The sequence below is a fragment of the Cygnus atratus genome, chromosome 3 (genome assembly GCF_013377495.2).
Source record: "Cygnus atratus isolate AKBS03 ecotype Queensland, Australia chromosome 3, CAtr_DNAZoo_HiC_assembly, whole genome shotgun sequence".
In the NCBI taxonomy this organism is placed as follows: domain Eukaryota; kingdom Metazoa; phylum Chordata; class Aves; order Anseriformes; family Anatidae; genus Cygnus; species Cygnus atratus.
Genome location: NC_066364.1, coordinates 1,153,950 through 1,170,048, shown reverse-complemented (window position 1 = coordinate 1,170,048; position 16,099 = coordinate 1,153,950). Strand labels below are relative to the sequence as shown.

At 59.8% G+C, this 16,099-nt stretch overlaps 1 protein-coding gene across 1 annotated transcript; it reads right to left on the bottom strand.

Annotated features, from left to right (window-relative positions):
- Positions 1-238: 238 nt before the first annotated feature.
- On the bottom strand, positions 239-11,539 carry LOC118259062 (L-gulonolactone oxidase-like). Its single transcript, XM_035568321.1, has 12 exons — positions 11,504-11,539; positions 11,080-11,181; positions 10,726-10,851; positions 9,401-9,495; positions 8,496-8,586; positions 7,635-7,820; positions 2,597-2,704; positions 2,243-2,319; positions 1,586-1,735; positions 1,093-1,257; positions 578-668; positions 239-367 (listed from the first exon to the last, which is right to left on the bottom strand). The coding sequence occupies exons 1-12, from the start codon at positions 11,537-11,539 to the stop codon at positions 239-241; spliced, it is 1,356 nt and encodes a 451-aa protein (XP_035424214.1).
- Between the last annotated feature and the right edge of the window lie 4,560 nt (positions 11,540-16,099).

The following is a 16,099-nucleotide window of genomic DNA, read 5'->3' as shown; positions in this document are numbered from 1 at the left end:
GGGAGACATTTGGGGCTGGGCACATCTTGGGGGGACAGGGAGTGACCACGAGGAGTGGCTTCCAGGCACCGCAGAGCCCTGCCAGCTCGCAGATCAGAGCCAGCCCCCATCACAGGGCAGAGACCAGAGCTGGGGGTGCAGCCACCGAGGACCGTGAGCTTTGGGGGTGTCCTGAGAGCCAGGGCTGATGGCTGGCTTCTCCTCCGTCCCCTGCACCACCCCATCCATCCCCGTGCTGTCAGCAGAACACCTTTTCCAGGTAGGTGTTCAGGAACATCCCCGTGGGGTCCAGCTTCTCCCGGACAGAGCAGAATTTGGGGAAGGCCGGGTACATCTTCTCAAAGTCCTTCCTGGTGCAGCTGTGGGCCTGAAGGAGAGAAAGAAGCGGGGGGGCTGCCCATGGCTGGGGTACACACTGCCAGGAAGCCCCCCTGGGTAAACCCCACAGGCAGAGGGCTGCACTGCAGCTCCTCGAGGCACCCATCTCCCTCTGGGGCTCTCCTCTGAGCTTCTCCCAGCCGCAAAGCCCCCACAAAAGAAGGGAGAAGGACCCCCCGAACTGCGAGGCCACCTGTACCTTTGCCCAGTGGGGTCTCCCGCCGTACTTCTTCATGATGCCCTCGTAGGTCAGCCAGTAGTTGAGCCGGGGCACGTTCTTTCCATAGGGCCTGAGGGACAGGTAGGGGGATAACATCAGGAGCCATGGAGGGGGTTGCACACCCTCCCCAAAAAACCCTCACCCAGGGCAGAAGGGCAACGCCAGGGACCCATTGCTGGCTTTTTGACCAGCACCAAGAGATGGAAACCCTCTTGGAACCATCACGACAGTGCCCAAGGCCAGGCTGGATGGGGCTGGGGGCAGCCTGGGCTGGGGGCAGGGGTCGTGCCCATGGCAGGGGGTGGCACTGAGGGGGCTCTGAGGGCCCTGCCAGCCCAAACCGCTCCGGGATTCTGCGATTCCATGCCACCGGCACGGTGGTGGCTGAGCTGTGCGCTGCTGCCGGCAGGTCCCCGGGCACGGCTCCTGGTGCTCCCCAGCACAACCCGAGCAGCAGCAGGAGAGGAGAGGAGAAGGAGGGAGCTGCAACTCACCTGTACATGATGATGTTCATGTAGCAGCTGTCCCGCTGGAAGCAGGGACTCAGCCAGATCCCGTCCCCCCGAGCGAAGCGCACCTCCACGGGGTAGTGCGCCACCATCTTCGGGTTGTTCTCCAAGGCGGCCTTCAGCTCCAGCAGGGCTTCCTTCGTCTTCTCACTGCCCAGGAGCAGCACAGTTAATGTCAGATCCCTTTGAGTTCGAACCCCCCCCCCCCCCAGCTCCATCCCTGGCCCCACGCTAAGCCAGGGCACGTCCCAGCACCTCCCTCCCATCGCTTTGCGCCCTGGGATGTGGTGTGTGTGGAGCTGGTGCCCCGGGACAGGGATGTCAAAGGTCCCCATGCTATGTTTGCAGGTGGCAATGGTGCCTGCTAGCCAGCACCCTTTCCCCGTGGCCTTGCTCCTGCTCCACGCAGCGTGGGCTGGGGCAGAGCACGGGCAGGGGACGGCTGGTTTGGTTTGGGGTGGCCTGCGGAGCCGTTTACATGGGGATGGCCCAGTCCTGCACGTGCTGCTTGAAGCGACACTCGTAGTTGAAGATCTTGTAGCTGACGGCAACGTTCTCCACCCGGGAGCTGAAGAGGAGCCAGAAGAAGAAGCGGTTGATCCAGCACACCAAGCTGGGCACGAAGGTGCTGCAGGGGGAGAGCGGAAGGTGAGAGCCCAGCGCCGGGGCATTGCCACGGGCAGGGTGGCAGCTGTGGTGCCCCAAGCCTCGTCCCAGGGATGCTGGGCAAGGGGGTGCCCTCTGAACGGGGCTGGAGCCCACCCTGGGGCTCAGGGCTTGCATCCAACGCCGTCCCCTAAAAGCTCCTTCTCTGCTGCAAACCCTCAGCACGCTGCTCTTGCTACGTGCACACGAGAGGGCAGCGCAGCCCCAGGCATCAGCCCCAGCACAGCCCCGCTGCTCCGGCACAGGAGCCCGCTCGGAGGGGAGCAGGCAGCCTTCTTCATCCTCTTCTTCCCGGGGATGGATGGACGGGGTGCTGCGGGGCACAGCCCTCCCCTGCCACCATCCCGAGGACACCCAGCAGCACAGGTCTTCGTGCAGAGGTGCGGGGAACAGAGCAGGATGAGGCCAGCCCTGGACAAAACCCACCCGAACCCGCTCGTCCCGGGTGCTGCCCGGATTGCGCTCCTACCTGAGCCAGAGCAGAAACTCCAGCAGATAGTAGCCAACAGCATAATCCCAAAACCAGCTGGCGGAGGAAGAGGGGGGCTGCAAAGCCAAGCAGAGGAAGATGATGGTCATCAGGGACTGGCAGGGACTGCATCCTTCTCCACCCCACTGGGGAGCACGGGTTTGGAGAAGGGCACCCCAGGACCCCCAGATCTCTCTCCCGTGATGAAATAGGGCCACATCCAGTCCCAGAAAGAGAGCAGGCTTTGGGAGGGGGGTGCTGAGGGCTTGCAGAGCCCCAGCTGTGGCCGTGCTGAGGGATGCAGCTTTGGGCATGGCCCCTTCTCCCTTCCTGCCCGGGCCCAGCAGCACCTGCCTTGTTGGTGGGGTCCTGGTAGATGATGCTGACGTTCTCGCTGTGCGGGAACCACAGGAATCGGAAGTATTGGGATCTCTTCAGGTGGTCCTCGAGGTGATCGAGCACCTGCAGCAACCAGAGGAAACGGGGCCTGCAGCTCTGGGGTGGAGCCGGGATGCACACACAGCCGGGATGTGCGGCACGGCCCCATCCCAGAGATGTCCCCCGCTCCGAATGCAGAGTCACCAAATTATTCATAAAGACACAGAAAGGAGCTTTAGGAAAGGCAGCTCTTTAAAGACACCGTGGGCGAGCTGCCTGCTGGCAGCCGAGGACAGCAAAGCACAGGGAGGCGCAGAGGTGACAGCCGGGACAATGCCGGTGACGGGTTTGGGGGCGGCTGCAGCCCCAGGACAAACTCAGCCTTGTCCCAGGGACACGGAAAAGGAAATCTGCAAGGACATCTGTGCCTGACCCAGCCGCGCTTGCAGAAATGGGAAGACACACCAGCCCTCGTCCCTGCTCTGTGCAAGGCTGGCGAGGACGCGTGCTCGCCCCGGGCATGGTGCCCTCGGCCGGGGCTCCATCACTTTTCAAGCAGCCTCGCCATCCCCAGCTCCTCCCAGCAGAGATCTTCCATCGCTTCCAGAAAGGCGCAAAGACAACCCAGAGGCTTTGCTTCCAGGAATTTGCTTGACACAGGGGAAGCGTGCAGGGTGCAGTGACCCACGGACATAACCCCGGGGAGGTCACGGCTGCTCGCTTCCAGATTTGTGTTAACGAGCTATTAATCAGCAGGCTGGGCTGTTTTAGCACCCAGCATTTCGCTGTGACCCCCACCATAAGGTTACGGCCATCGTGCACTCGCATGGTGCCGATGCTTCAGTGGCTGTTACCTCAGGGCGGGTGGGACAGCACACAGCCGTTCCTGCAATTAGTGTTAATTAACAACTGAACGCTGCTGCCATCAACCACACATCTGCACTGCTTGCAGAGCCATGAGCTCTCTCCAAGAAGGTCCCAACGCAGCCCGTTTTCTGGCTGGAGAAGTCCTTATTTTCAGCTCCTTGCCTCCCCAAGGAAACAGAGGATTGTGCAAGCAGAGACAGAAGCCATGACCACGCATTTTCACTCCTTTGGTTTAGGAACAAGTGCACCGAGGAGCTAAAACAAGTGGTGGAAAGAAGGGTGCAGCGGGCAGCAGCGCTCTGCAGCTTTCCCAAGGTGATCCTGCAGCGCCCGCTCGTCTTCCCGAGCAAAAAAAAAGCAAACTGCCAGCAGGGCGACCTTTAAAATGTGCGCCTTTGATCCCTCTGATAGAGCCAGATCGGTCTGAAGAAAATAAGCCGTCGGCTTTGTAGGCTAATTGCAGCAGAGCCGAGGGCAGCGAGCTGGCCGGGAGTCCTTGGGGACGCTGTCGGCCGCCTGGGTTGGAGGCAGAGGTTGGCAGCGGAAATCTTTTCGCTGTTACGTGGCCAACACACGCAACGGAGATGGCCCTGGAGCACGAAGAGACCCGGGGGATTTGCTGAGCTTCGCTTCCCTCCCGGAACAAACCCCTCTGATGCGTAAAGGCCGGGTCAAAACACGCTGCTTGCCTTGTGCTGGCTCGCCGAGCCGCGGGTCGGGCGCAGTGCGGGCTCGATTGCCCCAGCTGGGCCCTGGGGAATGGGCAAACGTGGGGCAAGTGGGCTGGGAGCAGGGGCAGGCGTGGGCAGGGTGCTGCAGAGGATGAAGCACACAAAGTCGCTGGCATCCATCCCTTGGGTCCATCATAGCGATGCAGGAGAGCCAGGGAGCACGGGGAGCTCGTGGTTTGGGGGAGGAGGTGGGTGTTGAGCCTCCCCCGCTGCCCGTGCCCCCCTGGGAGATCCACTTCCACACACCGAAGGCAACCCCAGCCCGCGAGGGACTGGATCAGGCCCTGCACTGCGAGAGGATGCGCAGAGGTTTGGGCACCGGGCGGCCGTGGGGGACCTGGGCTCAAGGGATGCGTCCCAGCACCCTGGGACCCCTCGCGGAGGGTTTGGGTGCGAAGCGGTAGGCTCAGAGCCAGACTTCTTCACCCAGCAGGCAGCCAGGCTGTGCAGGTCTCTGCAAAAGTCTGCAGGGGCTCAGAGGCAGAGCAGGAGCCTCCCTGCAAGCCCAGGGACACACCGCAGGGCTCGGGTGGCCTCAGGTGTGCCACGAACCCCCCTTGTCCGTGCCTCGCTCCCGGTCACCATCGGCAGCCAGAGCAGCTGAGCGTATTCCAGGGATGAAGACGATCACGAGGCCAGAAAAGAAGGCATGCAGATCTTACATAACTGCAAATCCAAGCCCGGCTCCTCTGACACATATATTATTTGCAACGTCTTAGATAACTCGGGCTTAAATATTTCAGGCAACCTGCTCCCTTGCCATTATTCTCTTCCGCTTCGCTGGGCCGCTCGACATGAAAGCCGGAGATCTGGAAGCAAGCGAGGAGCAGCGACAACGGAGGATTGATAATGGCATTAATATTTATAGAGCGCATTCCTGTTTCGTCCTCCTGATAGCCCCGAGGGACAGGGAAAGACACGCCGGCCCCGCGGGGCCGCGCGGTGCTGAGGGCATGCCCCGAGCAGCCTGGACCCTGCTCGGCACAAGGCTCCAGCTCCTCGCTAAAAGGCAGATTAGGAGGTGTAAAACCTTCCTCCGGCTGGCACCCCTCCATTGCTCAAGGCGAGATCGGCCCTTAGGAGAGGTCCAGGGCAGCGCCAAGCCACCCTGCACATCCCTGGTCCCCGGGGAATAGGGAGGGCACGCTGTGGCTGGACCGGGTGGCCCCAGCGGCACCTTCCAACCTCAGCCACTCGGGGATTCTGTGTGGTTTGGGCCGAGGAGAGGTGCCAGAGCCTGGCTGAGGATGAAGCCACGAGGAGCTGGCAGACCCTGCCACATTTAAGTGCATTTAAAGCAGGGAACTCTCCGCCACGGGACACCGGGGCAGCCGCAAGCGCTTCCCAGATAAGACACCCCCGAGCCACGAAACACAAACTTGTCGCCTCTGCAGCTGGAAACACCTGCGAGGAGCTCGGTGCGGGCTGCCAGGGCACACTGAGAAATGTCTCCGGGGGCTGCTGTGCTCCTCCAGCTTCCCTGCCTGCCTCCCGGGCTAAACAAGGCCCTGCAGTGCTGCAGCAGAGGTGACAGCAGGCAGGCAGAGATGCCAGCACACTTGGGGACGTGCCCAGACCTCCCCGTCCTCCTTCTTGTGGCACCTTACGAGGGCCACCAGGTTGCTTTGGATCAGGGCTTACAAAGCCAACCCTGCAGAAGCGTGCTAAATTCACACTCCTGGTGGTGCTCGAGCCACCCCAGCGGGGCGCTGAATAATTCAGCCCTTAAAAAATTAAGGACGGCACTTCTCAGAGCTTTGCTGGTGCCGCAGCGCTGATCAATCCTGCAACGAATCCTGCTGCTTCGGTCCAAGGACCATCCATTTTCCATGAGCCCAGCTCAACCAAGTTTTGTGCCGTCGTTGGCCAGGGCTGGAAGTGGACCTGTGGGACTCAGATGAGACAACGGCTGGAGATGCTGCTGAGATTTAAGCATCAGCAGGGGTGTCAGACCTCGCAGGAGGACAAACACGACCAGAAGCTGATGCAGATCCAAGCTCCAGGAGCGTTTGCTTTCCATCGCCACTGGTTTCTTCTTCCTGCTGGATGCTGTGCCTCAGTTTCCCCATCCAGCAAGGTAACTCCTTCCAGTGAGTCTCGTGGTGTTAGGAGGCCACCAGATCTCACAAGGGTCTATCTGCAGGTGGTCCTGTTGGCTTTAGCCTCCAGTGATGCCCTGGTGCAGGTGACCTGGGACACGCTCGGAGCCAGCTGTGGAGGGCTCAGCACCTGATTGAGGAGCTGGCCCCATCCAACGTCCCAGCACCACGAGGGTGGGAGAGCTCTGAGAAAACGCAGCCAGCAGTTAAAAGGAGTTTATATAATGGCGGAGATGGGGAAAATCAGTTTTGATGTGCTCCCAGGAGAAAGGGTTCCTCGGAATTGCTCTCCAGAAATGCCCGCGGGGCCTTCAAAATGCTCTCTGAAGGACGTGCATCACTCCCACCGTAGCGGGGTCTCAGGGCCATGCCAGACCCTGATCTATGAAAGACCAGGTCAAAGCCCTCCTCAGGAGGTCACCTCCACTGGGGGGAGGTCCCGGATGGGGCAGCCACCAGTGCCATACACCTCCGTCGAGGTGATTGGGACCTTTGGTAAGACGGAGACAGATGAGGCCAGTAGTTTGCCAACATGGCAAATAGTTTAAAGGGAGCTCTCCACCGCAGGGCTCCATGCAGCTCTGTGGCTGGGTGCTGAGAAGGGATTTGTTCAGCTCGGCCCTTGAAACGTGCCGCCCACTGTGCCCTTTCTTATCCCCAGCGTGGTTCCGCTCAAGTTCAGCTCAAAAAAAAAAGATTTAAACCCTGGGAGATGGAGAACCCCATCACAAAAACATGCAGATCTCACACACGAGAAGGGATGGAGGTAAGACCGAGAGCACAAGATGCTCTCGGACTATTTCAGGTGGCCCATCTGTCGCTGGGAGAAGCGAGGCTCCCCGCTCACGGTGCAGCAGGAGGCAGCAGGATGCCTGCGGGACCCGTGGGACACGAGGCACCCCCTTCTCCTCCTTCTTGCTCGGGCTGGCCAGCACGTCACCTCGGCAGCCCGGGGTTTCCAGCCAGGGCAATTTCCTCCAGCTGGAACAGTGAATCTGCGCCAGGCTCGGTCCCACAAGATGTGGGAATGATTCAAAACCACGGGATACATGAAAGATTTAAAACCCAGGAGGGTTATGTGCAGGGGACGGGCTCAGAGCCAGGACCCCTGGGGCTGGTTTCTGCCACCTGTGGGCTGAGTCAGGCCGGGACCACTGATGCTGAGAAGCGAGGATGATGCTGCAGAGACACAGCCCCATTTTCTCCAGGCTGAGCAGTTACATCCCTGTGCCTTTCCCTGCAGCTCTCCCCTCTTGCCCAGCTCCCCTCTGCCCATTTCTCCTGCCAGGAACTTTGTTCAGCCCCAGGGAGCCATACCTCGGTGAGGGTGGAAGGGAAGGTCACCTCGTGCAGGTGGAACTGGGGCACGCACTGGAAGGTGACGGTGAGCACGACGCCCAGGCAGCCGAGGTGCAGGCGGGCGGCCTGGAAGATGTCCGCGTTGACGGACTCGGAGCACTCCAGGACATCCCCCGAGGCTGTCAGCAGCGAGAGCGCTACGACCTGCCGGGAGCAGAGCAGGGACGTCAGCAAGCACTCGACCTGGTGTCCCGTCACCAGCCCCAAATCCCGCATCCACCCCAAACCTCACGGCTGGGGGCTGCGCAGGGAGACCCTGTACCACAGCCAGGGTGATCTCTGCTGAGCCGGGCCCCACCAGCCCCAATCCTGCCACCTCTGATGTGGTGACATAAAAGGACCCCTCTCTCCCTGGGGATGCCAGGGAAAGCCAGGAGCTGAAGAAGTAAATCTCCCCCACATGCCTTCACCTCTCCACACCCATTAGTGGGGTCACCGTACAGGGTTTGAGCTAGGGGCAGAGCATTTTCATAACTGTCTAGTTATAAACCAACCTGGGCACTACAGAGGCTTGGTTTGGGGGGGCTCCAATATTAGAACTACTTTCCCTTTGGTACAGAGCTATTTTGTTGAATTACAGGAGCATAAGCATAGGGACAGAGGACCCTGGGGCTGGATCATGGTGTTTTAGGGTCCCAGGGAATGAGCTGGGCTGGCCTGTGTGGGGGACACGGGGGCTGTGCTCACAGAAGCCCCCTTAGCGGCAGCACCCCGGGGGCAGGGTCCTTCCTGGGTCAGGCTGACCAGCCCCAGAGCGGGGACAATCCCCGCAGGCACCGGTCGATGTTCCTGCATCGAAACCATCCCGCCAAGTCTCGCCTGGGTGGGGAGGATGCCGTGCTTGATCCCGGTGTTGTGCGTCCCCGTCCCAATCACACCGGCTGCTGCCACCTCGGAAACGGCTCCCAGACTGCGGGCAGACAAAGGGGCTGGGTGAGGACCCGAGCCTCCTCCTCTGGGGACAGCAGACATCCCAAAGCAAGGCAGAGAGAAGACTCTCCCACACCTCCCGCTAGGATATTCCAACGTTTGATTGCCATTTGCTGTCAAAAACTCATTTCCAGTCTGATTTCATCGACCATCAGCCTCCTTTGGCCTACTAGAGCTGCCTGTTGTTGGTCTCCACCCCATTCAAGGCATCCCTAGGAGAGGAGCTCTCATCTTATTCATGGAATCACAGAGTCCTGGAATGGTTTGGGTTGGAAGGGACCTTAAAGCCCACCTGGTTCCAGCCCCTTGCCATGGGCACAACACCCCCACCAGCCCAGGCTGCCCCCAGCCCCATCAAGCCTGGCCTTGGGCCCCCAGGGATGGGGCACCCCCAGCTCCTCGGGGCAGCCTGCAAAAGGAAGGATTTCCTCCTAATGTCTGACCTAAACCTGCCCTCTTTTAGCTTAAAGCCATCACCCTTTTTACAGCTGGGGAGCAGAGTTTTCCTTCATGACATAGAACACACCAGGCAGGCGGGTGCAGGAGAAGTACCGGTGTGGGGATGAAGGCTGCCCTTGTCCTGCTCCGAGGCAGGATCAGCTCCTCCATCATGTGGGTTTTGACCTGCATTCTGCAGGACCCCAGCAGAAACCAGATCCCAAACCAAAAGGCCCCGTTCTGCTGCAAAAGCTCTCCAAGCACCCCTGATTTGCTAAGTCCCAGCATTTGACCCAGGGCAAGGGCGGACACCTGGGGGACACCCAGGGATAGCCCCGCACGCGTGTCCCACTCACTTGGCCAGGGCCAGCCCGTGCTTGCTCAGCTCGATGTTCAGATCCGAGAGGAAGATCCCACCTTCCACCGTCACCTGCTGCTTCTCCTTGTCCACCTGGAAGGGACGGGCACGGGGACGGGCAGAAGAGGAGCACCCCATGGCACGCTGCTCCTCCCGAGGCGGCTGGTGAGAGGAGAGCCACGTGCCACGCAGACCGGGCTCCATCCTGAGCTGCTGCCCCTCTCAAACCTTCACCCAGCTCCAAACATCACCCAGCCCAATGGTGCCACTGGTTCCTGCCCTGTTCCCGGTGCCTCACAGGCATCCCCTCTCCCTCGCCACGCTCATTGCAGTCAGCAGACAGCCCCAGCAAAGCAGCTCAGCCCTGCCGTGCCGGCTCCTGCTGCAAGGACAGCTTCTGCTGCCGTGCTGCTCATCCTGCTTCTGGCAGGCAGGGCTGTCGGGGGGAGCCCTGCCGTCATTAATTGTTGCTGTTAATTACCAGTAATGATCCAGAGCTCAGAATCTGCTGCTACAGTCAGGATGTCTGCATCCTTGGCTGCACACACACACGTGCAGGTATGCAGAAACACATGCATGTATATGCACACATGCGTGCACACATACACATATGTGCACACACACACAGTGTTTGTAACCAGCTGGCCATGCAGCCCCAGTAAGAGCCCAGTAAGCGCCCAGTGCTCCCTGCTCTCCTGAGGTCTGGGTGCAGAGAAGAGCAGGACAGCCCCAGCGGTCCCCGTTCTCCCCAAGGTGCTCAGGACATGATCCAGAGCCCCCCAGCAAGAGCTGTGCCCTTCACAGCATTGTCAAAGGGAGCAATCCCCCTCCCTGCTGCAGGGACATTTCCCACCCGACACAGACATAAACCTGGGGACCATGGACACCCAGACAGGTACCAAAGGCACCTCTGCAAGCTTGCACCCAGCAAGCCAGGAAAGGCAGAGCTGCCAGAGGGCTCCTCTCCACCAGCAGGCAGGGCCATGATGAGGACAAGGTGCTGAGGTGCTGAGGCTGTGATGAGGACAAGGTGCTGAGGACAAGGTGCTGAAGACCCAACGAACACATCCCGGGAAGACATCTTCGCTTCTTTGCAATTTTATAGCTGCTCCATATGCTTCCCGTGCACAAGGAATGCTTTTTCATGGGGGAAATGCCCGTTCCCCATTCCTGTGCCAGCATTTTCAGGGGCCAGTTTAGGAAAACTCCCCTCTCGTCCCCTGCCCCAGGTATGGCAGTGCCAGTGCAATGCCCAGCCCTCGGTGGCCAACCCAACAACGTGCCACCACGGCTCAGGACCACCCAGCCAAAAGCAGGTCTCACCTTGAGGATCCTGTTCATCTTCCCCATCTGGATCATGAAGTCGTCGGTGCAGGCGATGTCGGAAGGCGAATGGCCGCCCCCCACCACCTTCACCCTCTTGCCCCGCTGCCGGGCCATCTCCAGGATCTGCGGAGGCCACAGGGAGAAGGACAGAGGCCCCGACCTCCACTCTCACCTCCGACACCACCATTACGCTCAAAATTCACCCGTTGGGGTTGAAGAATTTGCCCCGCAGAGCCCAGACTTCTCCTAACACGGCCCTCGGGACCACCCCAAAATGGTGATAACCCACTGGAGCACCCTGGGGGGCCGCAGGCTTTCCCTGCCTGGTTTCTCGAGGTGCCTCCCCCTTACCTCCCGGACCTCCTCCACCGAGGTGGGCTGGAAGTAGAGCTCCGGGCAGGAGCCATACGTCTTGGCCCAGTTCTGGAACTTGACTCCTCCTTGGCCGTGAACCTGGGCCAAAACCAAGAGGTGAAGCAGAGGAAAGCAAACCCCCCCGGTGCCCTTCACACAGCCCCCTTCCCCGTCAAAACCCCTCCTCCTGGAGCCAGGTTCCCAATGCCTGTCCCTTTGGGGGCTCAGGGGCTCACCCCAAACCCTTGGAGCCCCAGTGGCGACATGAACAGGCCGGCCAGGCCCACTGCAGCCAGCCAGGCCCATGCTGGGGACGTATATATGGACATAAATACACATAGAGCCCTGCTCTCCCTGTTTGCGTGGCCCCTTCTCTTCTGCTCTCTTCCCAGACCCGGTCTCAGCACCGCGGGCACCTCACATGGGCCATGGCCGGGGGCAGCTTCCCCCTGCCCATGGCCGGCCCGGATGGGGCTTGGGCAAGGAAGGAGCCGACATGGGGCCAGGCACTGAGCCCCAGAGGAGATAGTGAAGAAATTCTTTACGATGAGGGTGGTGAGGCCCTGGCGCAGGCTGCCCCGAGGAGCTGTGGGTGCCCCAGCCCTGGCAGTGCCCAAGGTTGGGCTGGATGGGGCTGGGGGCAGCCTGGGCTGGGGGCTGGAATTGGGTGATTTTTCAGGTCCCGTCCAACCCAAACCACTCCAGGATTCAGTGATTCTGTGCTCCGTGCTTCCCCAGCAGACGTGTCCCACCTCGGCACCCTCACCACCCCCTGCTGCCTCCTTCCTCACGTCCCCTCCTCTCCTACCCCCACCTCATCTCATTTTCCTTCCCCCCCCTCTCTCCGACGGGTTCAGCTCCTGTGCAAAGACCCCAAATCTGGCCGAACTGCTCCAGGAAGCAGTAAGGGCTCTCCCAGGGGGGTCCCAGCACCTCTGCCCCTGCCACCCCAATGCCCCCCTCCCAATCTCCCAATCCCCCCCGCCCCCCCCCCGCAGGCTTTGCAGACCTCCCAAAGAGAGATCGGAGCCCTCGGGGCGAGGGGAAGGGCAGCTGGGGCTGCCTGAGTTCAGAGGTAGAGGGAACAGGCAGGCTGCTTTAACCTACAAAATGTATTGAAAAAAGCAAGAGAACAAAATCGAGGAAAGCAGGTGGTCAGTAAAATCAGAAATCTGTGGGTTAAAAAAAAAATCAGAAAAATCAGAAAAAAAATCAGAAAAAAAAAATTAGAAAAATCAGAAATCTGTGAGTTAGAAAAAAAAAATTAGAAAAAACATTCCTGCTCAGCAGCCGGAGCCTGACCTTATTTCGTAGGAATCTGCTGCCTTCCCTCCCCCCTCTCCTGATAAACCTTTCTCGTTTCCCATCTCATCATTTAATTTGTTATTAAATCCCCGTCGAAGGTCACAATAAATAAAGCCCTGCCTGCCCCGCCGCGCTGCCTGCACCTCCCTCCCCACCCCAAGTGATAGGAAATCCACCCCCCAGCTGGGTGGGCTCCCCCTTACCATGCTGCTGGCCTCCTGGAGCTGCTGATGGAGCAGGGGGGACGTGGGGGCGATGTGGGGCAGCGATGTGGGGCGACGGTGCTGGGTGATGCGGGGCGATGCAAGGAGATGATGCAGGGCGATGCGGGGCGATGACGCGGGGCGATGCGGGGTGATGGGGGCCAGCGATGTGGGGTGATGTGGGGCGATGTGGGGTGATGTGGGGCGATGTGGGGCTGCTCCTGCTGCCTGGGTTGGCGAGCGGCTGCTCCTCAGGCCTGGGGTCAATGAGTAACAGCCCTGCCCGGAGCTCTGCAGGGGGAGGAGAGGGGCTGCGCCCTTCGCCCCAGGCAGGTGGGGGGAGCCGGGCTCATCCTACAGGGATGCTGTGAACCCTGGGGCTCTGGGAGGAGACTCTTCATGTGAAGGCACAGCATTCCTTGGAGCAGCGGCTGAAGGGGCAATAGGGAAAAGCCCTGCCACGTCTGGGGGCTGCGCGACCCCCGGCTGTGTGTGCACGGGGGGCCAGATTTGGCCTCCAAGCATCGCCTCTCCACGCGCACTGGGGTTCTTCCACCACACCTCGCACGCTCGCTGTGCACCCAAAACTTGCTCCCCGTGAGCAGAAGGGGAGGCAGGACCCGAGCAGGAGCTGGTAGCAGCTCCCCGTCGCCCCTTTCATCTGGAGGACGGATGGGTGAGCGAGGAGCGGCGCTTGCACGAGCTCTGCACTGCGCCGAGGCTGCGCTTTGGTGATAAGAAAGCTGTCCCCAGCCCCTCATTAAGGGAGGATGATAACGAGTCACCCGAGCTGCTGGCACCCACAGCAAGGTGACCCATGGGGGGATCGGGCAGGGAGCTGTGTCTGCAGGACACGCTGGGACACCCATCCCTTCCCTCACACAATTACCGACCGGGGGAAAATTGCTTCTTAATTACAGAGCAGGAGCTGCGCAGCCTGCGACGGACCCCGCACCCCCCCTCCATCAGAGCTCTCCACCGGTCTCCACGTCTCCCTTCAAAGCTCCTTGGCCTGCTGACCATCCCGAGCCCCCGCTGCTGTTTTTCTGCCTGCATTAGAGCAAATTAATGAGTAATTCGCCGACACGTCTTCCTGCCCAGATCGACGCTGAGGGGGGCAGCTGATTGGGGTCAGACCCCTCCGCGCCGGCCCAGCTAACAGCTCTGGGGCCAAGTGCTGCACCAGCAGGCGCAAAGGTCAGCAGAGCCTCCAAAAACAGCCCAAAGGATTATTCATTAACAGTGCAGGTGGGGGATGCACATGGTGGGGGGAGCAGGGGCTGGGACACGGCTCCCCCTGCCTGGGTCTCCGCACGCTTTTGGCACCCAGGGGGGTGACACGGGGGGGTGACCCAGCTTGGGCTATTAAAGCTGAGCAGCAGGGAATCATTTGATTAAATAAATAAATAAATACATACATAAAAACGAGGGGAGTGGTCTGTTGCATTTTGCCAGGTGGTAAAAAAAAATGTGATTTTTTTTTTCTGAGTGTATTTGTGAATCAGGGAAGGTTTGGGTGGGATGGGGGATGCCCAGGTATGCCGCGTCTCCCTCCTGGAGCAACTGCTGCAAAGCTTGGCTTGGGTGCTCCTGCAGACCCCGGGGAGCATCCAGGACAGGGCAGGATTCAATCCCCAAGGCTCATCTCCTCCTCTGCCCCAGGGCCTGGGCAGTGCCTGCAGACAGCAGCCACTGCGGCGCCTCTGCAGCTGCTGGCACAGCCCTGGGTTTCTGCTCTGGGCCACTCTCCAAAAGCTTGTTTTCAGGAAACCTGCAGGAATTTCCAACCTTTGCAGCTATTCTCCTCACTGTCACATCTAATTCCCACATTGCAACGCGTTCCCAAATTGCAATGTGTTCCCAAATTGCAATGCGTTCCCAAATCAGAGAGAACCAGAGAATCATTTAGGTTGCACCACGGTCCCAAATTGCAATACATTCCCAAATTGCACCACGTTCCCACACTGCAACATGTTCCTCAATTGCACCACGTTCACAAATTGCACCACGTTCTCAAATTGCACCTGGGGGCAGTGGGGTTTGCCCAAACTGGTGGCTCACGGCTGGAGCCCTCTCCCCTCTCCTCTGCCCCCTGCTCCTCCCAGGGCCGGCTGCACACGAGGGGTCTGCCAGAGCCACGACCCCACCATGCAGATGGGGTCTGGGGCTTGGCTTTGCTGCAGAGATCTCCGAGGGTCTGGGAGGTGAGAGCAATTCGAGCACTGGCAGCGATCAGCTACTTTTCTTTTTTCCCTCCTTCTTGCTTCTCCATTTAAAAATAAAAGATAAAATTGAATTATGGGCGGCTTTTATACTTTACTTCTCGCCTCTCAGCCTCTGAGGGCTTTTTCATCTTTCTCCTTCCCCTGTTAATTGCTTTCTTCATGCTCTATCAGTGGGATGGGACCCCTGGACCGGTGTCACCTGCTGTGGGGAGCTGGGTTTTGGGGCTGTCCCAGGGGGGCTGCGACCCTGCACACACCAGGACCCCCCTGTATCCCCCTGGGGATCAATGGCCCTGCTGCCAGGCCCCTGGCTGCCCCGCAGCGTTCGGGGAGAAGCTGATTAAAGGCAGAAGAAAAAAAGGCTTAAAGCCCATTTGCAGGGGACAAGGGGAGCCAGCCCCAAAACCCGGTTTGTGAAGCTGTGGCCGCGTGGTTTGGGCTCCAGCTGAGCGAAGACGTGCGGGACCCGGCGGGCCCTTCGCACTTTGCCCAGCACCACGGCGCCCGCTCGAGGGGCAAAACCCCGCTGGGGGACGGAGCTGGCCCCGCAGGATTACCCGAGCTTCCCCCAGGAATGCAGCCCCCAGGGTTGTAATTTAACAGCGCTGAGGGCTGAGCCTGGCCAGGGGCTCGGGGTCCGCGTGAGCCATGCCCCAAAGCCCCTGTCGTTCCTTGGTTCCCCCTGCAGAGTCAATATTTTTCGCTGCAGGCTCATTTCTAAGGGGAAGTGGGGGCAGATGTGCATATTCCAGCCCACACCTGGCGTACGTGGGGCGAGAGCACCCCCTAAAAACACCCCTCGAGTGGCTCAGCCCCCAGCCACCAGGCTCTGCCTGCACCCCGCACCCCAGTGCGTGCACCCCATGCCCACGCGGGTCCCGGGGGGACCAAAAAACACCTGGCAGGGGATAAATAATGAGAATTGCAGCTTTTATTCCCATGCACAGGGATAAATCTGGCACGAGGCTGAGGGGCTGGTGCCCCACGTGCCATCGGGGCAGGTGGCGAGGTGTAAGTCTGGGTGGGGGTGGCATTAAACCACCACCCAAGTGGTGCACAAATACCTCCCTGGCTGGATTTATTCTTTGCCAAGGCCAAACCGCTGAGTCGCCACTCCCAGAGAGCCACGTAATGATTTTTCTTCTCGATACTAATATACTTTTTTTTTTTTTTTCCTGTTCTTGAAGGTGAGCGTTGTGATTTATGGAGCATGAATGGCAGAGATCTTTCTTTTCTGAAGCCGGCCTTTTGTGAGCTGCCCCTCGTGCTGAGACAATTTCTTTC